Below are 27,051 nucleotides of genomic sequence, written 5' to 3' on the forward strand. Positions count from 1 at the left end.
CGAGAGCCCCTGCCTAATGAACAAGATATTAAAACCTAAATTAGTAAGTTAGGGGTGCCCATATTGGGCACCCGAAGTTCTGGAGAAGGAATCTCCAAAAAACGATGATGCCAGCAACTGGCACTTGGAATATTTTTAATGTGGCTTCCCCAAGAGAGGAAAAAAGTCCACAGAAAGACTTACTGAGGCTGATACCCCGAAATAACATTCCGGAAAGAACATGGGCACAGTTGGAAACTTGCCCTCCTTTTCTTGAGTGTTCATAATGTCACAGGATGCTAAGCCTCGGTTTCGCCAGTTTTTGACTCGCGTCCTGGAACACGCCAAGCGACACAAATGCCACCTGTTGATGGAGTCTCTTTGTTGTCAAGATTTAAGGAACAAAACCACGTTAGGGTTCTTTTTAATGCAAACTCCATCTTCGCAAGCAATTATTTAATTCTAAGTACTCGATGCAGGGGGTACCCATCTGCTTCCACTTTCCACGGTTCAGGTCGCTCTGCAGGAAAAGTCTCTTGATTGCTGTTGGCATCGTGCCGAATGTTTCCAGCAATATTTGGATGTCTTCATTCCGTGTGGAAATATCTATCGGAGCTTTGCAGAGCATGTGTTTGGTGCAAGACGGAGTCCTGGCGGGGACCAAGGGAAATTGCTTTATCATTGTGTATTTAAATTATGGAAGTATTCACCGGACCTTCCAGGCAAAACGGGAATGTGAGTGAAATGAATAAATACATATTCACCAGGTACAAGAAAATGGCTCTGGCATAGAGTTATATAACAAGAAAATGGCACTTTTTGACTCAGATGGAAGTTGTGCCATTAAAAACAGCTTTACCTCCCTCCGTGGAGCCTGATTTTCTGGAGCATTAACTGTCTTTGTGAACTTCTGTACCTTTGGATGATAACAGCACACTGCATTCTGTAGCAAATATGTTGGTATTAAAATACATCAATAAATACGGAACAAAATTTGCTCGAATCCCACTCAGTTGTTAAGAGAAAATCCCCTTGACTTGGAGTGCTGAGATTCTCTTGGGGTGTAGAAAAAAATCAGCCTATAGGCAAAGACCTCCGACTGATAGGGACGGAAGGTTTTGAGCATTTTTCTCTCCTCTCCTTGCAAACTGCAGGCCCAAAGTGGCCAGAAATATTTTTAAAAATTAAACATTAATATTTATTTTAAATTTTATGATATTTGAAATGTTAGAATATTTAAATAAGCTCAGGGGTGCACATCTATCTATCTATCTATCTATCTATCTATCTATCTATCTATCTATCTATCTAGTATCTATTATCTATCTATTCATCCATCTTTGCATCTATCATCTATCTACGTATCTATAATCTATCATCTATCTATGTATCTATTTATCAGCTATCTTTTAATCTTTCATCTATCTATGTATCTCTATCTATTTATCCATCCATCCATCATCTACCTACCTACCTATTAATTAATTCTCCCCTTGCACTCTCCATAACCCACCTCCAGTTTGAGAGAAACAGAGAAGGAAATTCAAGGCAGCCTGGTTCTTTTCCCCTGATGATTTTATTCACATGCTAAAAGAGTCAGTCCTCAGAGGGGCTTTGCCAATGCCCCTGCGGTGGGTGACGCCTTGGCCCTTGGCGGACGGGCCGTGAAACTACGCCGCAGCCGGGGTGGGGAGGGGTGCAGCCAGCGGGGGCCCAGCGCGGTGCTGCGTACTCGCCTTCAGCACAAGTTCCGGGGCAGGTGGGTGTGATGTGGTACAGCCCTCTCCTGCCGGCGGGATAGGCAGAGCCAAGGTGTGGGGGTCGCGCAGTAGGATGGGCTTGGGAGCTGGACAAAAGGCGCAATGAGCAACCGTTAAAGAGCTTTCTCCTCCCCAGTTTCCCCCCACTGGGTGGATAGATGCACGTCAAGACGTGAGCGATCGACCGGTTTAATCCTGCCGTTCCTTGTTTGGACCAGTTCTTGGATCCCATTCACTCTCCCCTTGGCTTTTGCGTCGGAACCCCTGGCATTAACTGGGATTGCTAGCAGTGAACTTAATCCTTCGGCGAAGCTCACTCGGACTGAAAAGTGTATATGCCAGGTTGGCAAGCACAGACTTTGCCTGGCCAGACCTGTCGTAAGAGCCCGATCTGGAAAATTAGGTAGACTTTGCAAGAGATCAGGTGTCAGCATTGTGGCAAACCAAGTGGCGCCTGCAGATTTAATGGCAGGGAGCTTGTACGGCAAGTACATTCTTGGTTGCAGCTGACCTCTTGCAAAGTGTATGTTAATCCCAAAAATATGCTCTCGGAGGGAGCAAGTCTCCCCGATGAACTTAATGCCGAGCAAGACCGCTCGTATGGCAAGTTCATGGGTATTTGTGCATGTTTAGTGCAAATTATTTATCTTTTAACATGCTTGCCCACAACTGAGGTGGCAAGACTAGATTTTTTCCTGTTCCTTGGTCATATGGTTGGAATGGGGATTCAAAACACAGATGGATGGTTGCAAAGATGGAATTAGGGTTCTCATTTAGACTGAGTTGATTGAGATCTGTATTTCACAGGGCAAAGGTGACTGTCAGTTGCTTCCACTTATACTGCTGTTACCCTATAAAACCTTGTGACTTAATAAATTTGTTATTATTCCAGGCGTCCCAGGACCTGCCACAACATTCACGCTGACCACCAGAGCAAGACACCTGTAAGTGTGAGAGAGGTATATGCAGAATACGTTTGAAACCTGACAAATTTGGCCTGTTTAAAAACTCCAACTTTCAGTCTGCATGTTGGGACTTTGTAAGTATTGAACAGATGTAAGTATTGAACAAAACTCGCCCATCTTCTCTCAAAGGTGGCATTTGCTACGAACAAACAAATGAAGGTTGAAATCCCTAGCATGGCATTCACTGTGCAAGACTCACAGGCAGGTTCTTTCTACCCCCGCAAAGGTTCTCCTAGATTAGTGTGACGTTTTCCATTTTAAAGGGAAATTGCTGCCATATATTTGTGGAGGAATAAGTTTTCACCCTGCTGTTTCTGGGGTGGCGGGGAGGAAGAGAAGGGGGACGCCTTGGAAGAATGCAATGAATCATGAAGCTATATCTGGGTGCCGAGACAGATCCCCGAAAATCCGCATGCAAGTCTAGGAGCGGTTTTCTTGCTACTTCTGTACTCCCACCATGGCTTTCTGCGACAGAAAATGCTACGCTGCCTGTATCGTGGTTTTGGGACCGTGGGACACCCCCAAGGTGGGTGCCTGGGGAGCCACGGGGAGCCGTGAGCGAGCCCCTGGGTTATCCCAAGGAGAGTCCAACCCTCACTCACCCCTGCTTTGGGTAGATTAACGTGCAGAAAACAAAGCAAAAGAAACCCCCCCCGGCCCCACCGAAGGGCTGGAAGGGGGAGAACAGAGTGCGCCAGGTGGAGTGTTTCGGGGCAGGCGGCAAGGAAAACGGAGAGCGGAGAAAGGAGAGCGGAGTGGAGAGCGGCTTGGGCATGGGCGTGCTCAGGAGCTGGGGTCCTTTTTCCGTTTCTGGAAGCGTCGGAATTTGCCCTGAATGGCAAGCGCTGCCTTCTCCGTCTCGGGCGCGTTCAGGTCGATGTCGATCTCCTCTTCTTCTGCATCCACCTTCTTGGCGCTCGCGGCTTTGTCTGTGTGGGGAACCAGGCAGTGCGGCTGTTAAAACACAGGAAGAAATGGCTTTCCACAAGTCGCACCCCCTTATTCCCCAGCCCCGTACCCCTTGTGGCTTCCCTTGCCAGCTGAACCAGCACGAAGACCAGGAATCGACCGTGTTTGCTTCCTCTTTCATCACCTGTGTTACCTTGTTGAGAACAAGAGGCAGGTGAACTGTGACAGGCTGTGGTGTGGGGGGGGTGAGGATCAGGTTTTTGTCAGGGGTCCCTTCCCTCCCATTCATGATGGGAGAGGAAGAATCCAGTTCCTCTTCAAATACGAACACACCTCATTTTGCACATCCAACCAAGGAGAAAAACAAAACTCGGCCATCCTTTGCAAGGTGCCCGTCTGCAAATTTTGCAGTGGAGTTCACCGTTTTTTAAAGGTACAAAAAGGGGTGGTCTTAGGAGACCAAGGACCAAGCATATTTGGGCAGGAACCAGATTTGTTGCAAGAGAGAGACAGACAGACAGACAGACAGAGAGAGGAAGGAAGGACGGACGGACAGACGGACAGACAGACGGACGGAAGGAGCATCTTGGAAATGCACACCATGGCAAGACTGAAAAAGGACATCTGTGTGTTTTCATCTGGATGTTTGTTGCAGAGTACAAAATGTTGCAGGAAAACCCATCATTTGTCCCAGACGAGGGTCATTGGCTTCAGAGACTAGTGATGGAGGCAGACGGAGGACTGCGTAACCTAGCAACCGGAAACACGAAACTGCCTCTAATGTCGAGCATCCATGGTCCTGATCGCTTCCCCACCCGTATCCTGGTCACACCTGGCCAGAACGCCCCTGCCGATCTGTGTGTGGTGTCTGGCCAGGGAGGGGGGACATCTTCGCATCTATTCTGTCTCTTCCTCCTTTCAGGCTTTTTGTGGAAAGAAGACAAGATGGGCGAAGCAGGAGAAATGTGGGCCGGTTTGCGAGGGAAGCTGAGGCAGTCTGCACAGAGCATAAGATTTTGCGCATGGGACGGGCTGTCGTGCCTCTGGGCCTGTGCTCAGGGGCCAAGTTCCAGGGCTCTGCAGCAACACCAGCCCCCCCCCAAACAACCCCCCTCCAAAGAGTGGTGGGAGCAAATGGCCAAAGAGAAACCTCACCATGCATCCAGCTTGATGCATGCCATGAGCGGAGCCAGCTGGAGCGGGGGTCAGACTAGATGGCCCGGGAGACCCCTTCTGACTCGCTCTGTTTCTATGCCTCTTCAAAATCAGGTCTGGAGAAGTGCTTTGTTGCTGATGCTCCAAGCATCAGGCACTTGGAAGCTGTTTGAAAACGTGTGAGGGAAAGAGGAGGGGAGCGGTGGACTTCATGAGCAAAGCGACGCATGAGGCCGTCTCAGGTGGACCCATTCGAGGCAGGCTGATTGCAGGAGATAAATCGGACCTGAAAGCAGCCAAGGGGTGCAGAGATGCCTGGCACCCCTCCAGCGACCCACACGGTGCCACCCACCCAAATGACGGCAAGCCCCCGAGCGATGGAGGAGCGGAGAAGCCAAGCCGGGGTGATCGGCGCCGTCTTTGATCGTGCGAGCAGCGGGCGCTGGCATGCGAAGCACCAGAGGGGCCGAGCCGGCAGATGCGCCACGTCCGTTCGCCATGCTCCCTGCTTCCCTCCCGCCAGGCCGGTTTTCCATGTTGTCAGTCACCCCCTGCCCTTTCCGAGCGCTCCCTCATTACAGCGATTTCCCCACGTAGCATTGAGTGCCCCGGCCGGACCTCGTCTGCCGGCATCTCCCTCATTAGCGCAGCGGCTGTTCCAGGGGCCCAGGGGCGATACTGGCTCTCTCCTGGCAGCGTCCAGGTGGGGAGAAGCATCCTGATCCCCCCCCCCAGGGCACTGCCCTCCAAATCGGTCCGGAGGAGTTGTGGGTCGCCCCCAAGGAGTGCAGCACAAACAGGCTCCTGGCATGGAACGGGCCAGCTTGATCTTTCCCCGGAGCCCAGCAAAAGCCTCACCCCGGGAGTCAAATTCTGGGTGCCGTTAAAACTGGGGCACAGAACCCCATCAATCAAGAGCCAAATTCCATTTCCAAAGACCTGCATTCCGGAGGTGGGTGAGGCCGGGTGTATTTTAGCCAGAAGCTCTTACTGGCAGTATTTAGGAATTCCGACTATTTTGGAAGGGGGAAAAAGTTCCCCCAAGCCAGGAATCCACCAAATACTCAGTGCTTAGCGGGAGAGGATGTGGACTTTTGGGTTCCAGAGGCGCACATATTCATCGATTATATTTATACCCCGCCTCCTTCCCACAGTGAACCCAAGGCGACTCACACAATTCTCCCCTCCCCCCTTTTATCTTCACGACAGCCCTGTGAGGTGGGTCAGGCTGAGAGTCCGTGACTGGCCCAAGGCACCGAGGGAGCTCTGCACCGCGGCCAGGTGGGGACTTGCAACCAGCCTCTCCGGAGTCCCCAGGTGGACAAGTTCGCCGCTCTGTTGCACTGGCTCTCCGTAAGTATTTCTGCAAAGAACTTTTTCCCTGTGGGATGATGCCACTTGGATAGGCAGAGGAGTTGGCAGCTGAGAGAGAGCAAGTGAGCGAGAGAGAGAGAGAGAGAGAGAGAGAGAGAGAGAACGAGAGAGAGAGCCAGATGTCCCCACTCACCTTTCTCCTCCCGGCCAGGGATCTCACTGGGGGACGGTGACTCATTGGAACTGAGCTGCAGCGAGGGAAAGAGTGGGAGAGAGAAAAGGGCAAGATTAGAACAAGCCGTCTTTGGACGTGCGTCCTCATCTGCCTCCGAGCTCTGACAAGGCAGGCGGCCTTGTTTTTGTGTTTCCTTGTGGGGAGAAGCCTTCCAGAAAGGGGGCATCCAAAGAGTCGGAGAGAAACTTTCAACAGGGTGTATTTATACAGGTTGTACCATCCTCTGCCTGAAGAGACATTGATCTCTTTCTCTTTCTGTTTTCTGAGCTGTACAGTTCCCCCCATGTTTTAATAGCAAGCATCACCTGGAATGGTCTTTTTCAAGGAGCTACAGAAAAGGGCAACTCAAACTATTAAGGGATCGGGCAAGAATGCCTTCCCTGCTCGGAAAACCTATAGGCTATCTGGGACTTAGTTATGCCCTAGTTTAGGGGAATACATGGGGGACATGAGGATTACAGAATTAGCAATGTTGGGGAGTGAAGGAAATCTCTCCCCATCTCAGGCCCAAATGGCATAGCACTTACAAACATAGAAGGGGTCCTCAAAGGTCATCTAGTCCGACCCTTTCCCAATGCAGAAAACCCATTTTTAAAGCATCTCAGACAGGACAGCATGTAGCCTCTGCTCAGAATGAAAGGGAATCCACCACTTTCCCAGGCAATCTATCCCACTAGCTCATCCTCTCCGTTAGTTGAAACCCCCTGCTTTGTAGTCTGAGCCCGGTAGCTCAAGCAGCAGGAGACAAATTCGTTCCACCTGCTCTCAAGTTGGCTCTGTCGATGGCCACCTTGCAATATCTGAGCATGGCCATCCTCTTGCTTCTTGGTCGTCTCTTCTCAGCTTCTTCAGCCTTTCCTTACGGTGGCCTCTTTTATTGAGAAAAGCCTCTTTGATAGTGGACAACGGAGAGAAACGGAATAGCCCAGCATTGTGCACTTCCAGTGGCCACCCCAGTGGAAAGCCCTAGAAGAAAACCATGCATGCACTCTCCCACCCATGTTCCCCAGCAACTGGCACCCACAGCCAAACTGCCTCTCATCCTAGAGGTAATCCATGGCCATCAACCTCCCCCTCCCGGAATTTATTTAATCCCCTTTTAAAGCCGTCCAGGTTGGCAGCCATCCCATCTTTTGCTAAAAGTAAACAGGGGACACTTAATTGTTTCCTCCGACTCCAAATCCTTCCTCCACCAACACACACCAGCCAAACAAGTTTGATTCCACACTTATCTCTTTTAAAAAGGGAGTACTTCTCCATGCAGCAATGCATGAATTAAGAGACAGGATTCATCCCCAGATGCTGCAGGGATCAGCGCTAATTTAAGAGGGCTTAAAAAAAACCAATAAAAATGCATTTCTGCAGTGACACGCTGCTGTATGGGGTACTCCAGTCAGTATTCCAGGGGCTTATCCCATCCCCTGTTGTTTCTCCAGGTCCTCTTCCTGCCCCACTCCCATCCATCAGCTTCGCATCGCTGCAGAAGTCGCTCCGTTTACACTGGACTGGTTTTATTGGGGTGGGGGGGTCCCTCTCTGTTTTTTATTTTTTTTTTTATTTATGGATTTATATCCTGCCTTTTTCCTACAAAGGGCTCAAGGCAGCTTACACCATTCTCCTCCTCCATCTTATCCCCACAACAACAACCCTGTGAGGCAGGTTGGGCTGAGAGTCTGTGACTGGCCCAAAGTCACCCAGTGGGCTCCATGGCCGAGCGGGGACTCGAACCCAGATCCTCTGAGTCCCAGTTCCACGCTCTTAACCACTACGCCACACTTTGAGTTCATCCACCTCTGTACGGGGAAATCTTTTGTCCCAGCTGCATTCAGTTCATATGATCTCTTCACGGAGTTTCACTTCTGTCCCGTTCAAATCACAGCTCAGTGTGAGACGGAAAGTGTCCACTCCGGACAACGAGACGGTTCTGTCCACACTTTTCCCTGTATCTCTGTGTCTCCTCCTCTCTTCCAATCTCTCTCTCACCTGCTTGCCATCTTTTTCTCCCCAGTATCCAACGTTTTGTGTTCTTATGGGATACACGGGGCTGTTCACACACACACACACACACACACACACACGCACGCACGCACGCACCCTTCCCCCTCCCTCAGGATATTTTGGCGTTACCCTGGATCTCGTGCATGTTTGGGGAAATTTTGGCTCCAGCTTCACGACCCAAAAAAGATCCAGTTTGGAAACAGAGGGGGAACGATTAGGGACATGCGCAACGGACGGCCCTACTCACAGCGGTCCGCCTTCGTAGCTCAGTGGGCTTTCCACGATCAGGGACGGCTGGTCCCCAAAGAGAACAGATGCTGAGGATAAACGCTTGGCAAGAGATGTGACCTTCACGCGGTGCTTGCGAGCGTGAGGCTTTAGCAACACGGAAGGCTTAGAAAGAGAGGAGGAAAAGCGCCGGGCTGTCCTCTCTTGGAAGCAGAAAGCTGGGCCAGGGGGACCTAGCAAGGCCCTTCCGGCGGCTGGGATCGCAGGCAACCAGGTCGGCCTCTACGTACTGGGGAGAAGAGGAGCACCCCGGGGAAGGCTGGGGCGGGGGGGGGCAGGAGGGGATTAGAGGACGGTAATCTGTGTTATCGGGCATGTGGGGATGATGCGAGGCAGCGCTGCGGTGGAGGATGCGCCCCAGCGGGGGGTGCAGAGGGGGCTTGGGAAGGCAGCACAAGATCCGTGGCAGGTCCAGGCCGGGATGGAGGTGGCGTGCATGCACAGAGTTCTCAGCATTGCAGCGTCCGGTTTTAATTATGCCCCGGCAGCCGAGGATGCTCCAGCGCAGCAGCTAAGCCCCTGCATGCCAACCTCAGCAGAGCCGAGGAGGCGCAGGGTGGGCGATGCCAAGCAGGAGCCAGCCGCAGCCCGGAGGAGGCGGGAGAGTTGGCAAGGGGGGCGGTGGAGGCCGGGGGGTGGGAGAAAGGGCCGTGCCTGGATTTGCAAAGCCCCCGAGTGCAGCCTGCTGGTTAGAGTGCTGAACTGGGGCTCGAGAGATCCAGGGTCAAGCACCCACTCGGCCACGAAGCCAGCTTGGGCGCCTTGGGCCAGCCGTGGACCTTCACCCTGACCTGCCTCGCAGGGTTGTGGTGAGGATAAATGGAGGAGAGAAGAACCTTGTGAGCCGCAGGAGGAAGAAAGGCAGGGTAGACTGCCTTGCAATAAAGATTAAGGCGTCAAGCACGGCGTGGCTAAGCCTTGCAAATGTGCAACCAAGCTGCGAGTCCACAAGGTTATTATTAAGGACCATCCATTCAGATGGGGCTTTGTAACAGCCATTCTCCTGGCCCGCAGCTGTGTTGGACTACACTTCCCTGCGCTAGCTGCAGGATCTGAGGGGTGTTAACCCGGGGGGGGGGTACCTGGCTGTGGAAGATGGGTCTCCAGAGCATGCACTCTTATTGCTGCAACACTGACAGAGGGGGGAAAAGGGAGGGGAAGGGAGGGAAGAAGATTTAGGGGGAAATCAGCCAACCCCATAGCCCCTTCTCGAGGGCTGAGTCTGGCTCACCCTTAAAACGTCGCAGATAAAAGCTGTAAGGGATAAGGAGCCCCTCGGGCTTCCGAGCCACCAGCCTCCGCTGCCCATCCGCAGAAAGCACACGGCGAACCAGGCCAGCTCCGCAGCGCCGCAGTATCTAATCCGCTTAGCCGGTCTCGCTTTCGCTCAGCCGAGCCTCCCAAATCTCGTTATGTACATGGGCTGGGGATCGGGTTTCCTCCATCTGCGCTGGCCAGGCCACCTCGGCGCAGGGCACAAGGAGCGGGGGCAGCCCGGTCCCCTCCGGGGGGAGCCACCATGCCGGCCAGAGTCGCACCCGCTCTGCCGAGGAGTCCGTTTCCTCTCCCGCTGCAAGTACAGTTCCGGAAGGGCAGAGCGACCCCAAAACCGACCCCATGCGTGGTTTCGGGGCATGGAGGCCGAGCTTTGCCCAGGCCTGAAGCGGCTCTTCGCACATTGGGACCTAAATTACCTCTTTCCCACAACGTCCCTGAACGATGCAGTGTTATGCACTGCAAGGCAGCTGGGGCTTGCTGGAATCACGGCCTTTCTGCACACGGCATTGACGGCAAGCTTGCCATTCCTCAGGGACTGCTTCGTCATGGCTCGGGGCCCTTTGTCGGCATTTCCGCCTGTGTGCCAACAGTGGGAATACTGTGGGGAAGGGATAGAAACCACAATGGCCTCGAAATTGCCTGATCATCTGTTGATAGATCATGGTAAAAAGATGAGGAAACGTGGTAACCAGCCACATGGGTCAGTTTGCCGTGCCATGTGGACCCAGCCTCTCTGATGTTCAGGCGGTAAATGCCATTGCTTATGTGGCCAAAAAGACACCACTCATGCACAGGAGTGCAGAACCAGCGGCCTCGGAAAGACCCCAAATTTGTAGAAGTCTAACAAGGCAATCCAACGAAAACAATGTGCATTGAGTTGTGAAGGAGCAAAGAAAACTGGGGTAGGGAAGGAGGAGGGAGACCGGAATGGAGCATCACAGGGCAGGGCCTTTAAAAAACAAAGCAAAACACTTCTAGCGAGGTTTTATTTTGAGTTTTTTAAGAGCAGGCGAAGTGCGGCACTTAATGGTGAAAGGGGAAGCGAGCGCCGTTTCCTCTCGCCCGTTTGTGCCACCTCGCTTACACCTCACTGCCACCTAGAGGTATGTCTTGGAATAGCAAGGAACAAAATGCTCTTCCTGCGCCGCTCTGCGCTGCTCTTTTGCGTTGAAACCCAAAGCAGGTATGGCAGGTGCACAGCGAATGAACAGCCTTGTGTGGAAAAATTGTGCAATTGTGGGGGGAAAGTGTTCGGAAAGTGCAGCCATGAGCCACTTTAACTGGTCACTGGAAGTCCTGGCAGGCCTCGAGCGCACACGAGCCCCTGTGCCATTCCTCATTTCCTCAACTCCGGCACAACCAAAAACGTTCCTTGCAGCACATGGCGGAAAAGCAGATCCTGACGTCGAAGAGAATCACTCCTCTTTCGGAGCAGAGGGTCTCCTTTCGTTTTCCAGCCACTCTGCTTTGCATCCCCGCTTCTTTCCAGAAATGGCTCCTAGGTTCAGTTTTGCTTTCATTGCATCAGGGCTGCTTTTTCTCCACCCCCCGCCCCCCAAGCCGGGTCCTGGATGCCGCACCGCCTGTTGCACGCAGAAACAGCTGTTTCCCTCTTTTTGTCTCCCAACAGCTGCAGAAACTTCATCTCCTGCTGTGATAACATCAGCCATCTCCGTCCATCAAGGACGGGCAAACAGAGAGTGGAGGAGGAGTAGAAACGAGGGATGCAAAGAGCAGAGAACTTGGTGACAGAAAAGCAAAATACTCTTCACCCACGAGCGACCATATATTAATAGGTAGGTCTCCTCGCTTGAACTCCTTCTACTTAAGTTGCTCTTGACATGCTGTCGCTATGGCTTGCTCGGTTGTTGTTATTAACCCGGTTAATGGACGGGTCGGGGTATTAGGTGAGGACTGGGGAGTCCTGAGTTCAAATCCCCCCCCCCCACTCAGCCATCCAGCTAATTTTGTGATCTTCGGCCAGCCACTCTTGCTCAGTCAAGCCTACCTCACAAGGTTGTTGTGAGGATAAAAAAGGTGCCAAGGGATGGGAGGGAGGGAGAGAATACACACAGTTTCTTGGAAGAATAGTATAGAGACACTGCGTATTTTTGCTATTTTAAGTTCAGCACCAGCATCAAAAATACATGTAGTAGGAGAAAGGGGGATGAATTTTCACGCGAGGTTTCAAAAGGTCATGCTCAAAGTTTGGAACACAGTGAATGCAAGATTGGAGGTATTTTCAGAGTTCAGGAAGAACCGGATCCTAGGATTGGGAAAAATGAGAAACGTGATAGGTAAGGTCTTCTGTAGGTTAGGTATGTATTGTTTGAAGTATTTCCGTGCCAGTTCTCCCTCTAAAAGTTTCCCAGGGCAGCTTGCGTATTATCAGAAAAATAAACTATCTGCTGTCGAGAAAGTCATGTTCCAAAAGGGAAAAGGAATGGGGAAGAAAAAGACAGGAGAAACATCCACAAGAGGATGCAAACTGCCTTCCATCTAACCACCCCAAAACATGCTTTTAACAATTGTTTCTCCTGTTATGCAAATTTATGCAGATATAATGAACCCATCTGTCAGCTAAAACTCCAAAGGATTCATCAGCTAGGAACTTCTCACATAAGCTTTTAGCCGCTTTACTGCAGCTTCTGCTCCCCAAGTCTTTATGGCATTCAATTCACTCCCTGACATAAATTCTCCTTTTTCCAGCCTTTCTGCATGTTCTTTCACACCACCACTAGATGGGGATGTTGTATTAAAAAAGGCAAAACACGCAGCACATTCTCTCATCCCAGTTTCTTCCGCTTAAGAAAGTTAATACCCCTCTTTGCTTGCCTGAAAAGTGCTTGGAGATCATGGGAAAAACTCCTGAAGTAGGAGGATTTCAAGTAGCACCCGCAAATTACCACAAATGGCACCCAATAAATGTAGAGAAGCCCAGGTGCTCTTTTACCTGGGAGACAGTCTTATTTTAAGGTGGGCTTGCTGCTTTTATCGTACCTTGTGGCAGTGAGTTCCATAAGCTGACTATACCGTGTGTGAATTAAAACCTCCTTTTTCTCTGTCCAGGACCTAGCACCAATCGGGTTCATCACAGTTCAGCCGAGTCCCCTTTCCGGGTCCCCTTTCCTTGCATTCCTATTTAGAATCTCCCATTTGGGTTTGGCACCCTATAATCTCCCATTTGGAGGGAGGCTTCCAAACAAGGAAATGCTGCAATAAGGAGCGATTTCATTGCTCCCACACCAACTAGAGAAAGGCATGTTCCAGTCACAACGAAGAGACTAAATTTCTTGTAGGGGTGTTCTAAAAATGATCCCTGGGCTTATTCCAAAATGGTGGGACCTAATACAAGATGGAAGCATTGCTTGATCAACTGGGAATATGTGACCACGGCACTATCAAATCCGATATGTATTTGCCAGAAAGATCCAACTGCCTTGAGAAGAGAACACGCTTCTCAGATCAGGGACCTGGTAAAAAGGAAATTCAAAGGGGGACTGAGGAAGGTTAAAGGACTTCAGATACTGGAATGCCAACATGGCAAAATGGCCCTGCACTTGTCTTGTCTTGTCTTGTTTCGGTTCGGTTCGTTTCGTTTCGTTTGGGATCTTTCTAACCCGTCCAATCACTATGCGTCTCTGAATAGCTTACAAACAAAATTCAATAAGTACAACAGTATAAAATATCATACAATACCTCACACAATAATAAGACTGACCCATGACTGAAGTAAAACATAATTAAAATCTTTTAAACTTTAAAATACCGGGTACATAAAAAGGTCTTGACCTGGTGCCAGAGAGCATATAATGTCGGCGCCAGGTGGACCTCTCTGGGGAGCGTGTTCCCCAGTCGGGGAGCCACCGCAGAGAAGGCCCTGCTCCGAGTGCTCCGTCTCCTGACCTCCTTCTGGAAGGGCTTCCGGAGCAGGGCCTCCCCTGCAGATCTTAGGGGCTGGGGGCATGTAAGGAGGAGATGTTCCTTTGGCACAAAGATGTTCTCTTCTGCACCCCATGCGCTTCCACAGTGGCCCACCTCCTTCCACAGACGGAAGGTCTGAGGCAGCTGTGGTTAAAGACACCCTGGGAAGGCTGAGGCTAAACCTTCACCTTGTGAGAAACAGCTCAAAACGGGGCCCGTCTCACGGTGCGCTGAACCGGCAGGCCGGCCCGCTGCCAGGCGCCCCGCAGGGGCTTTGCACGTGTGTGAGATGAGCACACGTCTGATGGAAAGATGCGCATTTGCCAGAGGCCCAGCGGGCAATGCCCTTCGGGGGGACGGCTAGTCTCTGATCGAGGGAGTCACGCAAGCAAGGCATCCGCCAACCAGACCTGGGTCTGGGGGGGAGCTTGGGCAAGATGCCCTTAGTGTCCCCCCCCCACCCAGTGGGTTGTTCCACATTCTCTTTCCCATCCTGGCTCCCACCCACTCGCTTGCGGGGGGGCCACCAGGACATCTCCTGCCCCACCTCCTCGCCTTCTGTGGCCCGGCCAGGGCAAGAAGAAGGGGGACACGCAGGCCGGAATGCAAAAGGTGAGGAGAATTTCTAGGAGCACCTGTCGGTGGTCCCCCGGTGGGACGTGAGCCTCTGACGGATGCCCAATCATGCCCGACCCTGGCGCCGGTCCTTCTTCAACACCTTCAATCATGGAAGGCTGAGGGGGGCTGAAAGCCCCACGCCATGCAAATTTGCAATATCAGTATGAAGGCCTGTCGATCTGCATTGTTATTATTACGAAGAAGTCCAAAGCCAGCTTTCCCCTCTCAGCCAGCGGTGCAAAGCACCCCCGGCTAGAAAGACCCTTGGTCAGGCCAGTTCATTCCAGGGACCCGAGTCCGGCTTTGTGGGCCAGAGCATCTTTCCTGCCCCACAGCACAGGACGTGGGACCCCCATGTGGCAAGACCCCCCCCCCCCAACACACACTTTCTCTTGGAAGACATTTTCCGCCTCAGCGCTGGCTCCTTGAGGCTCCGGGCCTCCCGTCTGCATTTGCTGTTGCCGAGGCAACTGCAGGACATCCCATAATGAACTTGATTGCGCATGAAGCAGACGAGAAGGAGCAAAGAAGCAGCATATGCTCTCAGAAATCTCCTGAGGAAGAAGCTGAATAGGGAGGGGGAGAGATGGGAGGGAAACCCCAGGGACTAAACTGCTTTCTCTCCTTGTCTCTTTGGGATGCGGGAGCACAAAAGCGAAGAATTCAGCTGGGCTTCAGGGCTGCAGAAGCCAAATATTCTGCCCTCCCGGGCTATTTGTTCCTCCAAAGTGAGACAGGGCAGGAGAAACGAGACCTCTGCAGCCAGTAAGCCATTTGCCACCCAGGGGAGCGGCAGGGGCTTTGTGGCCCAGGGCACCCCATTTGGGCTAGAAAAAGGTCTCCCCCCCCCAGATCAGGACCCCCTGCCCTGTGTCCCAGGATGGGTCTGGGGTCCACGCTTCCCCTGCCTCCGCTCTGTCGTTTCAATCTCCAAATGCTTGCACCTGACGGACTGCTTGGATAAACCCCCTTCCTCGTAGACCCCCCGCATCGCCTTCACCATCGATTTATTTCGGTGTTGCCCACAGCCAAAGCTCTCTGGGTGGTGAATGGCAATTAAAGCATGCACAATTAATTAATGCACCATGCCTCTCAAAGCCGGGGCTGCAGGTTCAATTTTGGCCTACCGGGCTGGTCCCCAGCACCTCTCTCTCTCGGAGAGTCCCCAGGTGCATGCAGCAACATTGCCCCATCGCAAGGAAACATTCCTAGCTATTTCAGGATCAGGTCTTTCAAAAAAAAAAAAAAACAACAACAGCCAGACACCCCTAAAATACACTGCATCACCCCGAGATATTTCTCCTTGGGAAAAATCAATTTTTTTTTGACTTTCGTGAGAGCTGCAGCCCAGCTCAGAGAGGGTCCGGGCTGGGCTGGGCTGGGGGGGACGGGGACCCCATAACCCAGGTGGAAAAAGTGCTGGCACCACATCCCTGGGAAGCCCCCGTTTCACTCCCCCACAGTCTGCCTTGCAGTTTTGCTATTGCCTGACTGCTGTTTAATCTGGAATAGAAGGAGGTGGGGAGCAGAGGCTCACATTCTGGATTCAAGCTCCCGATCTTTTCCATGTTCACTTGGGGGGCATTTTGGCCTGTAGCCCCTGTCCTGAAACCTGGCAGGGCTTCCCACGCCGCCGATGCTGAATTTTTCCTGATCTGCCACTGGGCAGCTGGTCTGAGAGGCCTTTCTCCGCCGTGTCCCCGGGCGATGCTAAGCTGGCAGCCTTGCGGGAGCGGAGAAGGTTCTGGGCTGCTTGGAATATCACTGCCCGCCTCCAAGGACGGGGCCAGTGCAGGAAATTTGCCCGGGTCCTCTCCTACCAGGGTCCCTCCTCGTCCTGCAGAGTTTAGGAAGGCAGCGGTTAAACAAGGATGTATAATTCTGCAGTCCTTCAAGCTCTTGCAGCCAAACTTTTGGCTGGCTGTCCTGAATCAATAGAACCTTCTTCAGTTCTACAGCGCTCACGATGCGCCACCCTGCTCCATCCATTTTCCGTCTCTCTCTCTCTCTCTCTCTCTCTCTCTCTCTCTCTGTCTCTGTCTCTGTCTCTGTCTCTGTCTCTGTCTCTGTCTCTGTCTCTGTTCCTGGCTCCCCATGACACAGACAAATAGGGCTTTTGTGCCTAAATTCCCCCCTCGGACTTTTCCTTCAGAGCCTTCCAAAGGCCGCCGTGCTGTGATGGGAGAGTCAGTCCTGGGCATCGTAGAGGGGAGAGACCAGGTTTCAGATCTCCACTTACTTACTTATTTTATTTATTTAGAGAATTTGTATGCCGTCCCATCGCATAGCCTCGGGACGGCTTACATAAAATAAACAAACACAATACAAATAATACACATAAAATCCAGATCCTGCCTGGCTGCGGATTAAAACCTATAAGCTGATATTAGAAGTTATTAAAATATTGTTGGAATAAAAAGATCTTAGCCTGGTGCTGAAAAACAAACGACGACGGCGCCAGGCGGACCTCTCTGGGGAGCACATTCCACAGATGGGGCGCCACCGCAGAGAAGGCCCTTCTCCGGCAGCCGCCCTCCCACTCTCCTCCAGGGAGGGTCCCCGGAGAAGGGCCTCTGCCACCTCTTGCTGAGCAAACTGGAGCCTGGCCTACTTCGCAGGGCTGTTGTGAGGATAAAATGAGGAGACGGAAGCCACACACGGCAGCCAGAGTGAGTGCCTTGCAGGAGGAGCCGTTTCGAAATGCAAGACTCAAAATTCCTGCAGAAATCCCACTGCCTCTGAATCCTCTGCCGCCGCCTCCTCCCCCTTCCTGAGCCCCCTTCCCTCCTTCTTCACCCCACAATTATCCTAGGGCTCTTTGCCCCCCAAGCGCTTTTCTTGCTTCAGAGCAGCTAGGCTGGTGGCAAACCCAAAAGTGTCCTGGTACATTTCCCTCTGGCATGGACAAGCCACTAGAAAATCCTTCCCCGGTCTGCATGATGTGCCCGACTGCAGCTCCCATCAGCCCCATCAGCAAGGCCAGAGTTTGGGGATGATGGGAGTTGTACTCCAAATCCCCTGGAGGGCACCCAGTTGGAGAAGTCTTCTTCAGAGGCATTCGGCACCCTTACTTTCACAACACCAACCTCCCACCACCTAGAAAATCTCTCTTTTCGCATTCCGGGATCACACATCTAGCTTTTTCTATGACACTGTTCAAGCGTTGCTCTCTTGAGCTAATAGTGACCCAGTGCCAAAGTGTGTGTTTCTTCGGGCCTCGGGAAATCAAAGCAGGGTCTTATTTCTTTTGGACGAGAAGGCAGCGCTGCAGAAAGTTGATCAGGACGGTGGAGGTGACGGGCGCCATCTCGCTCTTGGCCGCTTTGGCTCGGAGCTGGTTTTATACCGACTCCGTGTGTGGAAACAAGCACACACCCGATTTCTAGAAACCCTAAAGCATCTCTCAGAAAAGGGGATCTGTGTTTTTCACTCTCTGCCCAGGGCGAGGTGGTCTCTTCCCTAGTCTCATATTTAAGAGGAATATTATCGCTTTCTCCTTCCATTTTAGCTCACTTTTAACTGCTCGAAAGTGTTTTTTAAATGTGTGTAGCATTTCCAATGTAGACATGACCCCGGGAGCACAAACACCATACATTCACAAAATTGGAAGGGTCCTCCAAGGTCAACTAGTTCATCCCCTTGCTGATGGGAAACCCACAGTGTTCCTCCAAATCTCCAGTGAAGGAGAATCTGCCACCTTTCGAGGCAGCTCGCGCTGCTGTTCAACAGGTCACTCGTCATTTTAGTCCAAATCTCATCCTTTGAACCTACCGAAGGAATTGCCCAGCCGATATCAAAGATCTGACCTGCCCCTTTTAATTCCTGGCAAACCTCACTTCTTGAGCAGGGCTTTGCAGTCACCTGACCCTGCTCAGGGTATATAATGCTATGGACTCGCCTGGAGGACATCTGCTTTTGGATATGTCCATGGTCCTTGGTGAAGAAATTGCTCTGTCCACCTGCTTTCACGCTCCATGATGTCTTCTTCTCAAGGTCGAACTCTTCCAGGCCTTGATTAAAGCCAGAGCAGCCATGCCTGGAGAGCAAGACGGGGCATCTTCTGGCCTTCACCCGAGATGCTCAGGAAGCCGGTCCAGGCAGTTGGAGCGAGTCCGCCAAGCCAAGGCTGCCATCCCTTGAAAAGATGCTCTCAAGGCGCCACTTCCCTCAGGGAGTCAGCCTTCTCACTCCCATGGCCACTGGCTGCTTCCTCCTCCCATCCTCTTCCTCATCGTGGCTCCCGTGTGCTTCTTGATGGCAGGAACACAGGGAAGCTGTTAGTGTGTTTTGGGCCAACTGGTCGTCTTTTCCAGCGACGCCGTGGATCCAAGCCCTCCAAACATCCTGTCCGGGAGGGCTCCATTCAGCTGTTCCCAGTCCAAGCCCACAGCTTCTGCCTTCGACTCTCCCCAGCTTGGTGGGTTTCTCCTGGGAGTTTTCCCTTCTCAAGATGGTGCCTCAAATAAGACAGCCGTGGTTTCGCCATTTCTGGCTTGATTTGATCCAGGATCCCCTTGTTCGTCTTTCTGTCAGTCCAGGCTATTCACAAAGCTCTCCTCCTGCACCATGTTTCCAATGCACCGGATTTTCAACACGGAAGAGGAAAACCAAATCCAGCAGGAGAGTTTGGAGGGCGCCCCCTTGGCATGGCCCAGCCCTGTCCTGGGACAACGGGCAGGAAGCCCAGATTGGGGGGGGGGGATTCTTTTTCAGTGCCAAATCCTGCAGGCACCTAACCCAAACCAGCCCCTCTTCTTCCTCCTGGCCCCCACCCCAGCCTCCTTACTCCAACTCTCACTTTGAATCATCATGTTTTTGCACGGCTTTGCACCTCGTCTCTCTTCTGTTCTGTGTGCTTTGGCAAGCCCTTTCCTTCTCTGCCTCAGGTCTCCCAGCTGTAACGTGGGGATAATAGCACTGGCCTACCTTGCAGGGTTGTTGTCATTGCCATAAGATTTCCTTAAAATGCTATATTTCTAATAGCATTCCAGTGGAATACGTTGAAGGGAAGGGGGAGCACACCAGACAAGATTTTTCAGCAATAAAGATTAGGAGCATCTCCTTTTTCTGCTCCGTTCTACTGAGTCGACTGTGCAGTGCCTAGAAATTCATTTCAGAAGTGCATGTTTTCGTATTTATGAGTCTGGACAAAGAAGTCTGGACAAAGATCTGTTGCTTTTCCCCCCCTTGATCCTGCCCAGCATCTTCCTGCATTCCCTCTGCACACAGCATGCCACACATCAATCTGGAAAACAATCCAGTGAATTTATGCCCTGGTGTCTACTGTTACATATTTCATATGCTCCTTGCTTTGGAGTATGCGTGCGGTTCTTGACTTCTGCCCCACATCACTGGTACCAAATTTATACTTCCACGAGGAAAAGGAGAGGAAATCGGACCAAGACTTGACACATTGTCTGCAGACAATCTTTCTCATACACACACACAACACCCCAAGTGTTTGTGCCTGTCTTCTGTACCCCATCTTTCTTCCTACATCGCAGCCCCACAACCATCCTGCAAGGTAGGACAGTCTGAGAGTGATGCACCGCAAAAGACCACCCCATGAGCTTTTCTTAGTTCAGCGGCAAATGGCACCTGCTTTCCCAGAAAGAAACCAAACACACTAACCACTGTGCGATGCTGCCCGTGTTACAGCAAGACATTTCGGAATCCGGGCTAGCGCTAATCTGCCGAAAGAAGTGTATTTAAATGAACTGAAATGTTGAGCAGGGACTGCATTAACAGGATTACAAACGATCTGGCCTTGATGGACGGATCAGGTCTCTTTCACGGGGAATCACGCACAGGAAGGGGGCTTTCCTTTGAATAGATCCTCTTCTCTGCCAGGCTATTCTCTCCTTTACCAAAGCCTAATCCCATCACTTCACCTTCGCCTGCTCCATCAGGATGTATTACAGCTCCCGTACTTCCTCCCAGGCCTTTGGCACAGCCCTGCAATTAAACCCACAAAGTGACAAGGGCCCGAAAGGGCCATTGCTCAGACATCTTTCCTTGGAAATCCTCCGCTAGCTCTTCTCCTCCCCTCCTCCTTGCTTAGGAAACCTTCCTTTCCTAATCGCCACAAGCCAATCTCGACTCGCCACAGGCGAGAGGCGAGCAACAAGTAGGTTAGGTGCCTTGTGGGCAGAGAGAACAAGCCTGTGGCAGGAGCAAGCTGACAAGAGGCCGACTGGGGAAGGGGGCAAGAGGCTGGCAGGAGCTGGCGGGAGCCCGGTTTTAATCAGCAGTGTCCATCCGGAGCGAGGGCCGCGGGACCGTTTCCCAGCCCAAGGCACCAGTGAGGGCTCTTGCCAGCCTCTGGGAGGCAATTAACCATGATTAAGAGCTTCAGCCTTCCCCTGCTCACGCCTAAATGGCTCCCGTCAACCCCACTTAGCCAAAGACGGCCTCGACGGCTCTTTGTGGGAGTTATCGCGGCTTCTTTTGCCTCTGCACTGAAGGCTTCAGGGCAGTCGGGCGCTGCCAGGTCCTACATGAGCCCTGCCAGATTGCTGCGGACTGCCGGGAGAGCTTGCAGGATCCGAACGGGCGTGTGGCTAGCCCAAAAGGGACCTTTGGTGGCCAGGAGCAGTTCAGCAGAACTCTGGCCCAGCGCAAACTTGTTCTTGCTTCTGTCTTGGGCAGCTTGCCACGCATGGGCTGATTCTCAAGGGGGATTTTCAAAGGGGATCTGCTGGGGAGAAAAATATCCTCCCCCCTCTGTCCACCCCACATCTCCCTCCAAATACCTTCCCCATGTGGCCAACGAGGAACGGACAGGCGGCAAAGGAGTGGACGGATGCCGTTCTTTGAACGAGGAATGAATTGGCTTGGCCTTCTGTGAAATTCCTCTAAAAACCTTCGTCATCTGCCTGTATTTGTAAATATGGATCGCGATTCGCTTGTGTAGGTTTTAGGCAGATCTGCATTCAACCTGCCAAGCTCTAATCCTTCTAAGTGCTTCTCAATGACCCAAGAAGAGCCACGGCGTGACCCTGGACAAAACTCCAGAGAATAATAGCTTAAACAAAACCTCCATAGACAGACACAGTTGTTTTTGCGAAAGGAGACATGAGGGGGGGCAGGTGAGGAACAGGGGTGTGTCTCCTGACCCCAAACTTTTGGTTGTGGGTTTCCCAGTGGCATCGGCTGGCTGGTATTAGAATTGGGATTTTAGACTGGAGCAAAATGCAGCCTCGGTCCAATCCCATGAGACATCTGGCCGCTTGAGGAGAACAGCTTTGCCCCCAGCCAGTGGTCCTCCAAGGTGGACTGCTACTGAAAAGGGATGCTCCATGCATCTCTTGGGCCAAGCTGATGGACTCTCTTTCCTAGATTGCCCGAGCCTTTGGCCGGCTTCTTTCTTAAGCCATCCCACCTTTCCGAAGTAAGCTCCACACGATAATTATATGCCCCTAAATGAAATGCTTTGCTTTCGCCAGTCCTTTCATTCCTATTGCCGGTGAATTTCAGTTGAAATAGCTGCAGCATAAGAAAGCCAGTGGAGTACAGCAATTAAAGTGCAGCTTGGAAGATGTTGGGTCTAGTCCCCATTGAGCCACGAACCTCTCTGGCAGACTTTGGGCCAGTCATGGCCTTTCTCAGGATTTTGCCCAAGCAAAAAAGGGGCAGGACAGAAATGCAATTGTATCCATACCTGCGGTCATTCGCACGGTTTATTTGTCCCAGTCTCTGTCACCCCATCCTTTCTGCCCTTGTTGCTGGCTGGAAAAGGAAGCCGGAAAGGGATCATGTACCCCGCAGGAGCACCCGGCTCACGCATCCACACAGAAGGAGAGGGCTGGGTTTATGCCCCAGGGACGCATCTGACCGATCAACGGAGGGCCGGTTTCTCTCCCTTGCACACATATTTGTGTGTGTGCCAACACGGCTTAAATGTGTGCTCCATGCAATTGTACCTCACTTTGCACGAAAAAGAGGGATTTTGCCTCTCTCTCTCGCCCACACACTCGGAGCCTGTCTCAATACAAGCTCGCTGTACTTTTGATAACAGTTCTGTAAAAAGGGAGTGAATTTCCCTTCCTGCAGATTTTCCTAGGAAGCAAAGAGAAACACTCCCAAAAATTCTCCTTTTCATATGGAAATAGTCTTCTTTCTAGTCCACCAGCACGGGCTGTGCGAAAGAAGAGCTGGGGTGAGGACTGTGTGTGTGTGTTGGGAGGGGGAGCCACGAATCGCACACTCACAGGCGATCTCTCCGTATGTCAGATGTGTGTGTATCATACAGATGTTTGCTCCGCAGTGCTGAGTGACTCCCACGGCCGGCTAGCCCTTGGCGTGGTCAGATCCTCGGTCTCTCTGCTTGCTCTCTCGCAAACGTAATCACAAAGTTGGCCGGGTCTCTGCCCCCCTCTCCCTTCCTTCCTCCACCCCTCTTTTCCACAGAGTTAAATTTCCCTGGGGAGCCCCTTTCCTTGCACAGGGAAGGAAAGCTGTGCGCACCCATCCTGAGCTCCCTCCCGGACACACACACAGCGGGATTACACACGGCGACAACACCAAAGCCTGCCTCCCTGCCTGCCTGCCTGCCTGTCTGTCTGTCTGTCAGTCTGTCTGTCTCTCTCGCCAGCCCCCCGAGCTTTCCGATCCATTCAGCAGCAATCTGCCTGTCCGTCTCACTTTTGGTGCCCACGCTCTCCGGTGTCCAGAGCCTCGCGATTCACCCAGTCCCCAGTTCCTACCTCTGCGCATCCGAGCAATGCGATCTGCCCAAAGATGCCGGGGCATCTTTCGGAGAGGAGAAGGGGGACAGAGACCCCCCCCCAAAAAAACTAACCCACCTCTAGATCGTCTCATCTCCCCAAAGGCAGTGCATTTCCATCTCACCTTGCTCATGATGCTTCCTGGGCCGGTGGTACCCAAGGGATCACTCCGGCAGAGATGCTCCGGTCTGTCCAGTGTGACACGCTCTCATTCATACACGGGTTCTCCCACCTCTCTCTCTCTCTCTCTCTCTCTCTCTCTCTCTCTCTCTCTCTCTCGGGCAAATATAGCATAGACTCAGAGGTGCCCGGCACTTTGAGTGGCAGGTGCAGGCAGCCAATGGGAGGGATCCGTGCCTTCTGCTGCATTCGCAAAACTGGGTTAACACACTGGGTTTTCGTGGTAGTAAACAGAAGGGTTTCGTGGGGTGGGGGGAGTGCAGGCAAAGGCCACCCTGGGGATGCTGGGATTCAGGTAGCCCAGCGACATGCCCTTCCTGGAATCCCATCGTCCTCTGCCCTTCCTGCAATCCAGCGAGCGTGGCAAGCCGTCCGCACCCTTTAGAGCGGGTTCCTCTCGTGCGTTAAAGTCTGCGGCCCCCCACTTCCTTGGGTGGGGGATGCAGCTCAGGGACAGAAAATCTGCTGTGGGTCCTGTACACAGACCCGGGTTCAAATCCTGGCAGCTCCAGATATTCCTAGGAAGGACCTGCTTTCTTGGGGGCTGGCATTGGCCAATGTGTGGGCAGTAGTGAATGAGGTGAACCAAGGGTCTGTCTACAGTTTCTTAGGTCCCAATTTAAATCAGTCCCTTATTTGGACCTTGAGGACTGGAACCTTGATTTGTTTTTACAGAAAGGACTGTTGCACAGTATTAAAGTGAAACCTTTGCTTGCAAAAGGTCCCCAGTGATTCCAGCTATGGTCAGAACAACACCCTACCTGAGGAATTGCCCCCAATCAACTTAAACAATAAGTTCATTTCGATGGCTTGTGGATTAAGCTCAACCCCAGACAGCTTCCTTTCAGCCCCTTATTCAGAATCATGACAACTGGAACACATGAAATAATAAGCCAGACAATTTACCAATTCAACCCTGTTAGGGTGTCTTCTACAAAGTGTGTGGGGGAGTTAAATGGCAGGGCAAACAGTGTTTTGGTATCATCCAGATCTTGTGGACTAAAACTCCCATCCTCCTCCCAACCATGCTGGCTGAGGCTGATAGGCAGAGTAGTACCCAACTTCACCAGTTCGAGGAAGGCTGACTTAGACTACTGGATGAGAATGTAAAGAATCCCACATTCAAATCTTCGCTTGCCCATGAGGTGGGTTAGTCACAATCTCACAGCCTGACCTACCTCGCAGGGCTGTTGGGAGGATGCAAGGCTGGCGAGAATGTTGTATGCCGGTTTGAGTTATCTGGGTGAAAGTGGAGGTATAAATAGAATGAAATAAAGATGTAACCATGAATAATAATATTCTTTAATGTGACAAGTACACCGCTTGAATCTTAAATCTACTTCATCTTGAATCTGGCTGCTAAAAAATGACAGTGTTCTTTCTCATTATGTGTGTATAAAAATAGGTATTGGTATGTACTTTTCTCCCTTCTGGATTAATATTTTATTCTTATGGAAAGCCTGTTTATAAATTACTTTCAAAGCTAATCACTTTTTACTGGGGAATGTTGAGCAGGGAGACAGTTTAAGAAGAGGAGGATCCCATAAACCAAGAGATGTCAGAAAAGTGATTCTGCCTTGCTCCAATATATGAAGCTTTTGTTCCTCTCCTGCGAAATCCACTAAAAGTGTTACTGAACAAAGGGCACAGCTTTGCAGTCTGTACGGAGGACTCCTAGCCACTTCTGCCTGGGCCTTCCTCCCAGGAAAATTTGTACCCTTAAACTCCAGCCTTAAACCATTGGAGATAGTATTTTAATAGTAATAATTATTAAATTGCTACTTGGTTAAAAAAAATAAATCTAAAGCTGCCTGCTGCTTGTAAGGGGAAAAACTCCATATCATGTAATACCTTTATTAGACTAACTCAAAGATTGAAACATGTGCATGCTTTTGAGATCTCCAGATGTGTCCACTGCGCAAGGCATTACCAAAAAGGCTCAGAGGATGGTCTAAAGGTGCATAAAGGATCCACCCCATTGAAGCCACAAGTGTGGCGCTGGCCTGAGCTTGGAGGGGAGACCACCTGGGAACCACAGGTAAGCCACCTGGGGGGAAGGTGGGGTAACAATATAATAAGTAAATAATAAAAAGCAGGTATGTGGGTGGAGAAGGGGGAAAAGCAGGCTGGTTTTTGTAGTCAGATCGGAGCCTTAAACATCGCTGCAAGTCCCTTGGCACCTGGAGAATAATACTCCAGCTCTACCTCCAAGGGTTGTTGTGAAAGAATCCTAGAGATAACGGCTCTGGATCCCTCCAAGCGCTCGAAGTGTGATTTTATAATCGCCAAGTGTTGTTCCATGCGTGTGTTGAATGGAGCGAGGAGGAAATGATGTTGGAGCGGGCCTTTAAGTCGCTTCTTCGCGCCCCACAAGAGCCTCTGTCCTGCCTGTCTGAAAGAGCGGCACCCGAAAAAGGAGGACGCCCCCGTCAAGCCCCCGTCACCCGCCGTGGCCCATTTAGAGCTGATGAAAGGCCTGTATTTTTGGTGACTTCCCCTCCCTCCTTCCCCCTTCATGTTTAATTGAAAGCCAGAGAAGCAGGTGATAAAAAATTAATGTGGCACAGCCCGACCCGGAGAAAGGCAGGGAGCCGACGGAGGCAGAGGACTCTGGCTGCCGTCGGCCTTCTCCCTGCTGTCTGGGAAGGCAGTGAGGGAGGCCAGGCGCTGCGTGTGGCCCCAGACTGTGTGGGTTTGCTCAGCTAAGGGGGTCACAGAGCAGCACGTACTGTTCCCGTTCCCCCGTGATGTGGGTCCCCCAATTTCTGAATATTTTCCCAGCCCCTTTTCTGCCTCCCTCCCTCCTCGGCCTCACAGGCCTGTCCCTAGTATGTTTTCCCCCGGCGCCTACAATCTCAAACCCCCAAATCCAGCCCTCCTGGGGTTGAGTTGAGGGCTCCCTGGATGGCTACACCCCCATTTCCTCAGCCAGAACCCCTTTTAGCAGGTTCCCCTCATTCTAGGACTGGGTTCAGACAACCAGATAACACACATGCAAGGGTTATGTGCGGTTGGATGTGGAACTGCGGGTTGTTAAAACAATGAGGTATTGTATTGTCCGAACCCACAACCCAGCCACAAGCCATGGCTTCCCTTCCTGGGCTGTTCACGGTCAACAGGCCTGGGTTGTTCAGACTCTACACCAACCCACTTGTCAAGACAACCCACAGCTCACCTTGAGCAGTGAGGCGGTGTGAGCGGAGGGGTGTATCCCCTCCAGGCGGTCGTCCAACCGGTCAAGGTGCTGTCCATAGTGCTGAACCTCTTCTGGAGACTGGGATGCGGGGGGCAGCATTCCATGCCGTGGATTCCTCCTTTAAAGCCCACACTGAAACCCGGAGTAGTTACACTGCCTCCACTGTGCATGAATTATGGAGTGGTCTGAATTCCATCATGAAAAATCTGCTCTTATCTCCAAATCTGCTCTTACCTCAAAATCTGCTCTTATCTCCAAATCTGCTCTTATCTCCAGCCGACCAAATAGGCCGTAGAGACCTCGTCAATTAAACAGAGCATCCCTTTGCCGCACAGCTTTCTGCACGACGGACCCCCTCACGTTTTCTTGTCTTTCAAGGGTGTGCAGAATTCCAGCCCAACAGGTGCCTCTTGCTTGGGGAAGCTCCTGTTTCGATCGCAGCTCTTGCCCCGGTTTTGGGTTGCTCTCCACTCCTTCACGTCGCCTCCCGCCGCCCCGCCAACGTCAGGCAGAAGGCACCCGGGAG

At 51.8% G+C, this 27,051-nt stretch overlaps 1 protein-coding gene across 1 annotated transcript; it reads right to left on the minus strand.

Moving 5' to 3' along the window:
- Positions 1-3,487: 3,487 nt before the first annotated feature.
- Positions 3,488-26,624, minus strand: PCP4L1 (Purkinje cell protein 4 like 1). The gene is made up of 3 exons (XM_044448390.1): positions 26,505-26,624; positions 6,276-6,330; positions 3,488-3,633 (listed from the first exon to the last, which is right to left on the minus strand). The coding sequence occupies exons 1-3, from the start codon at positions 26,622-26,624 to the stop codon at positions 3,488-3,490; spliced, it is 321 nt and encodes a 106-aa protein (XP_044304325.1).
- Positions 26,625-27,051: the final 427 nt, after the last annotated feature.

Source organism: Varanus komodoensis, unplaced genomic scaffold (assembly GCF_004798865.1).
Source record: "Varanus komodoensis strain SLA01 unplaced genomic scaffold, ASM479886v1 scaffold55, whole genome shotgun sequence".
Taxonomy (NCBI): Eukaryota; Metazoa; Chordata; class Lepidosauria; order Squamata; family Varanidae; genus Varanus; species Varanus komodoensis.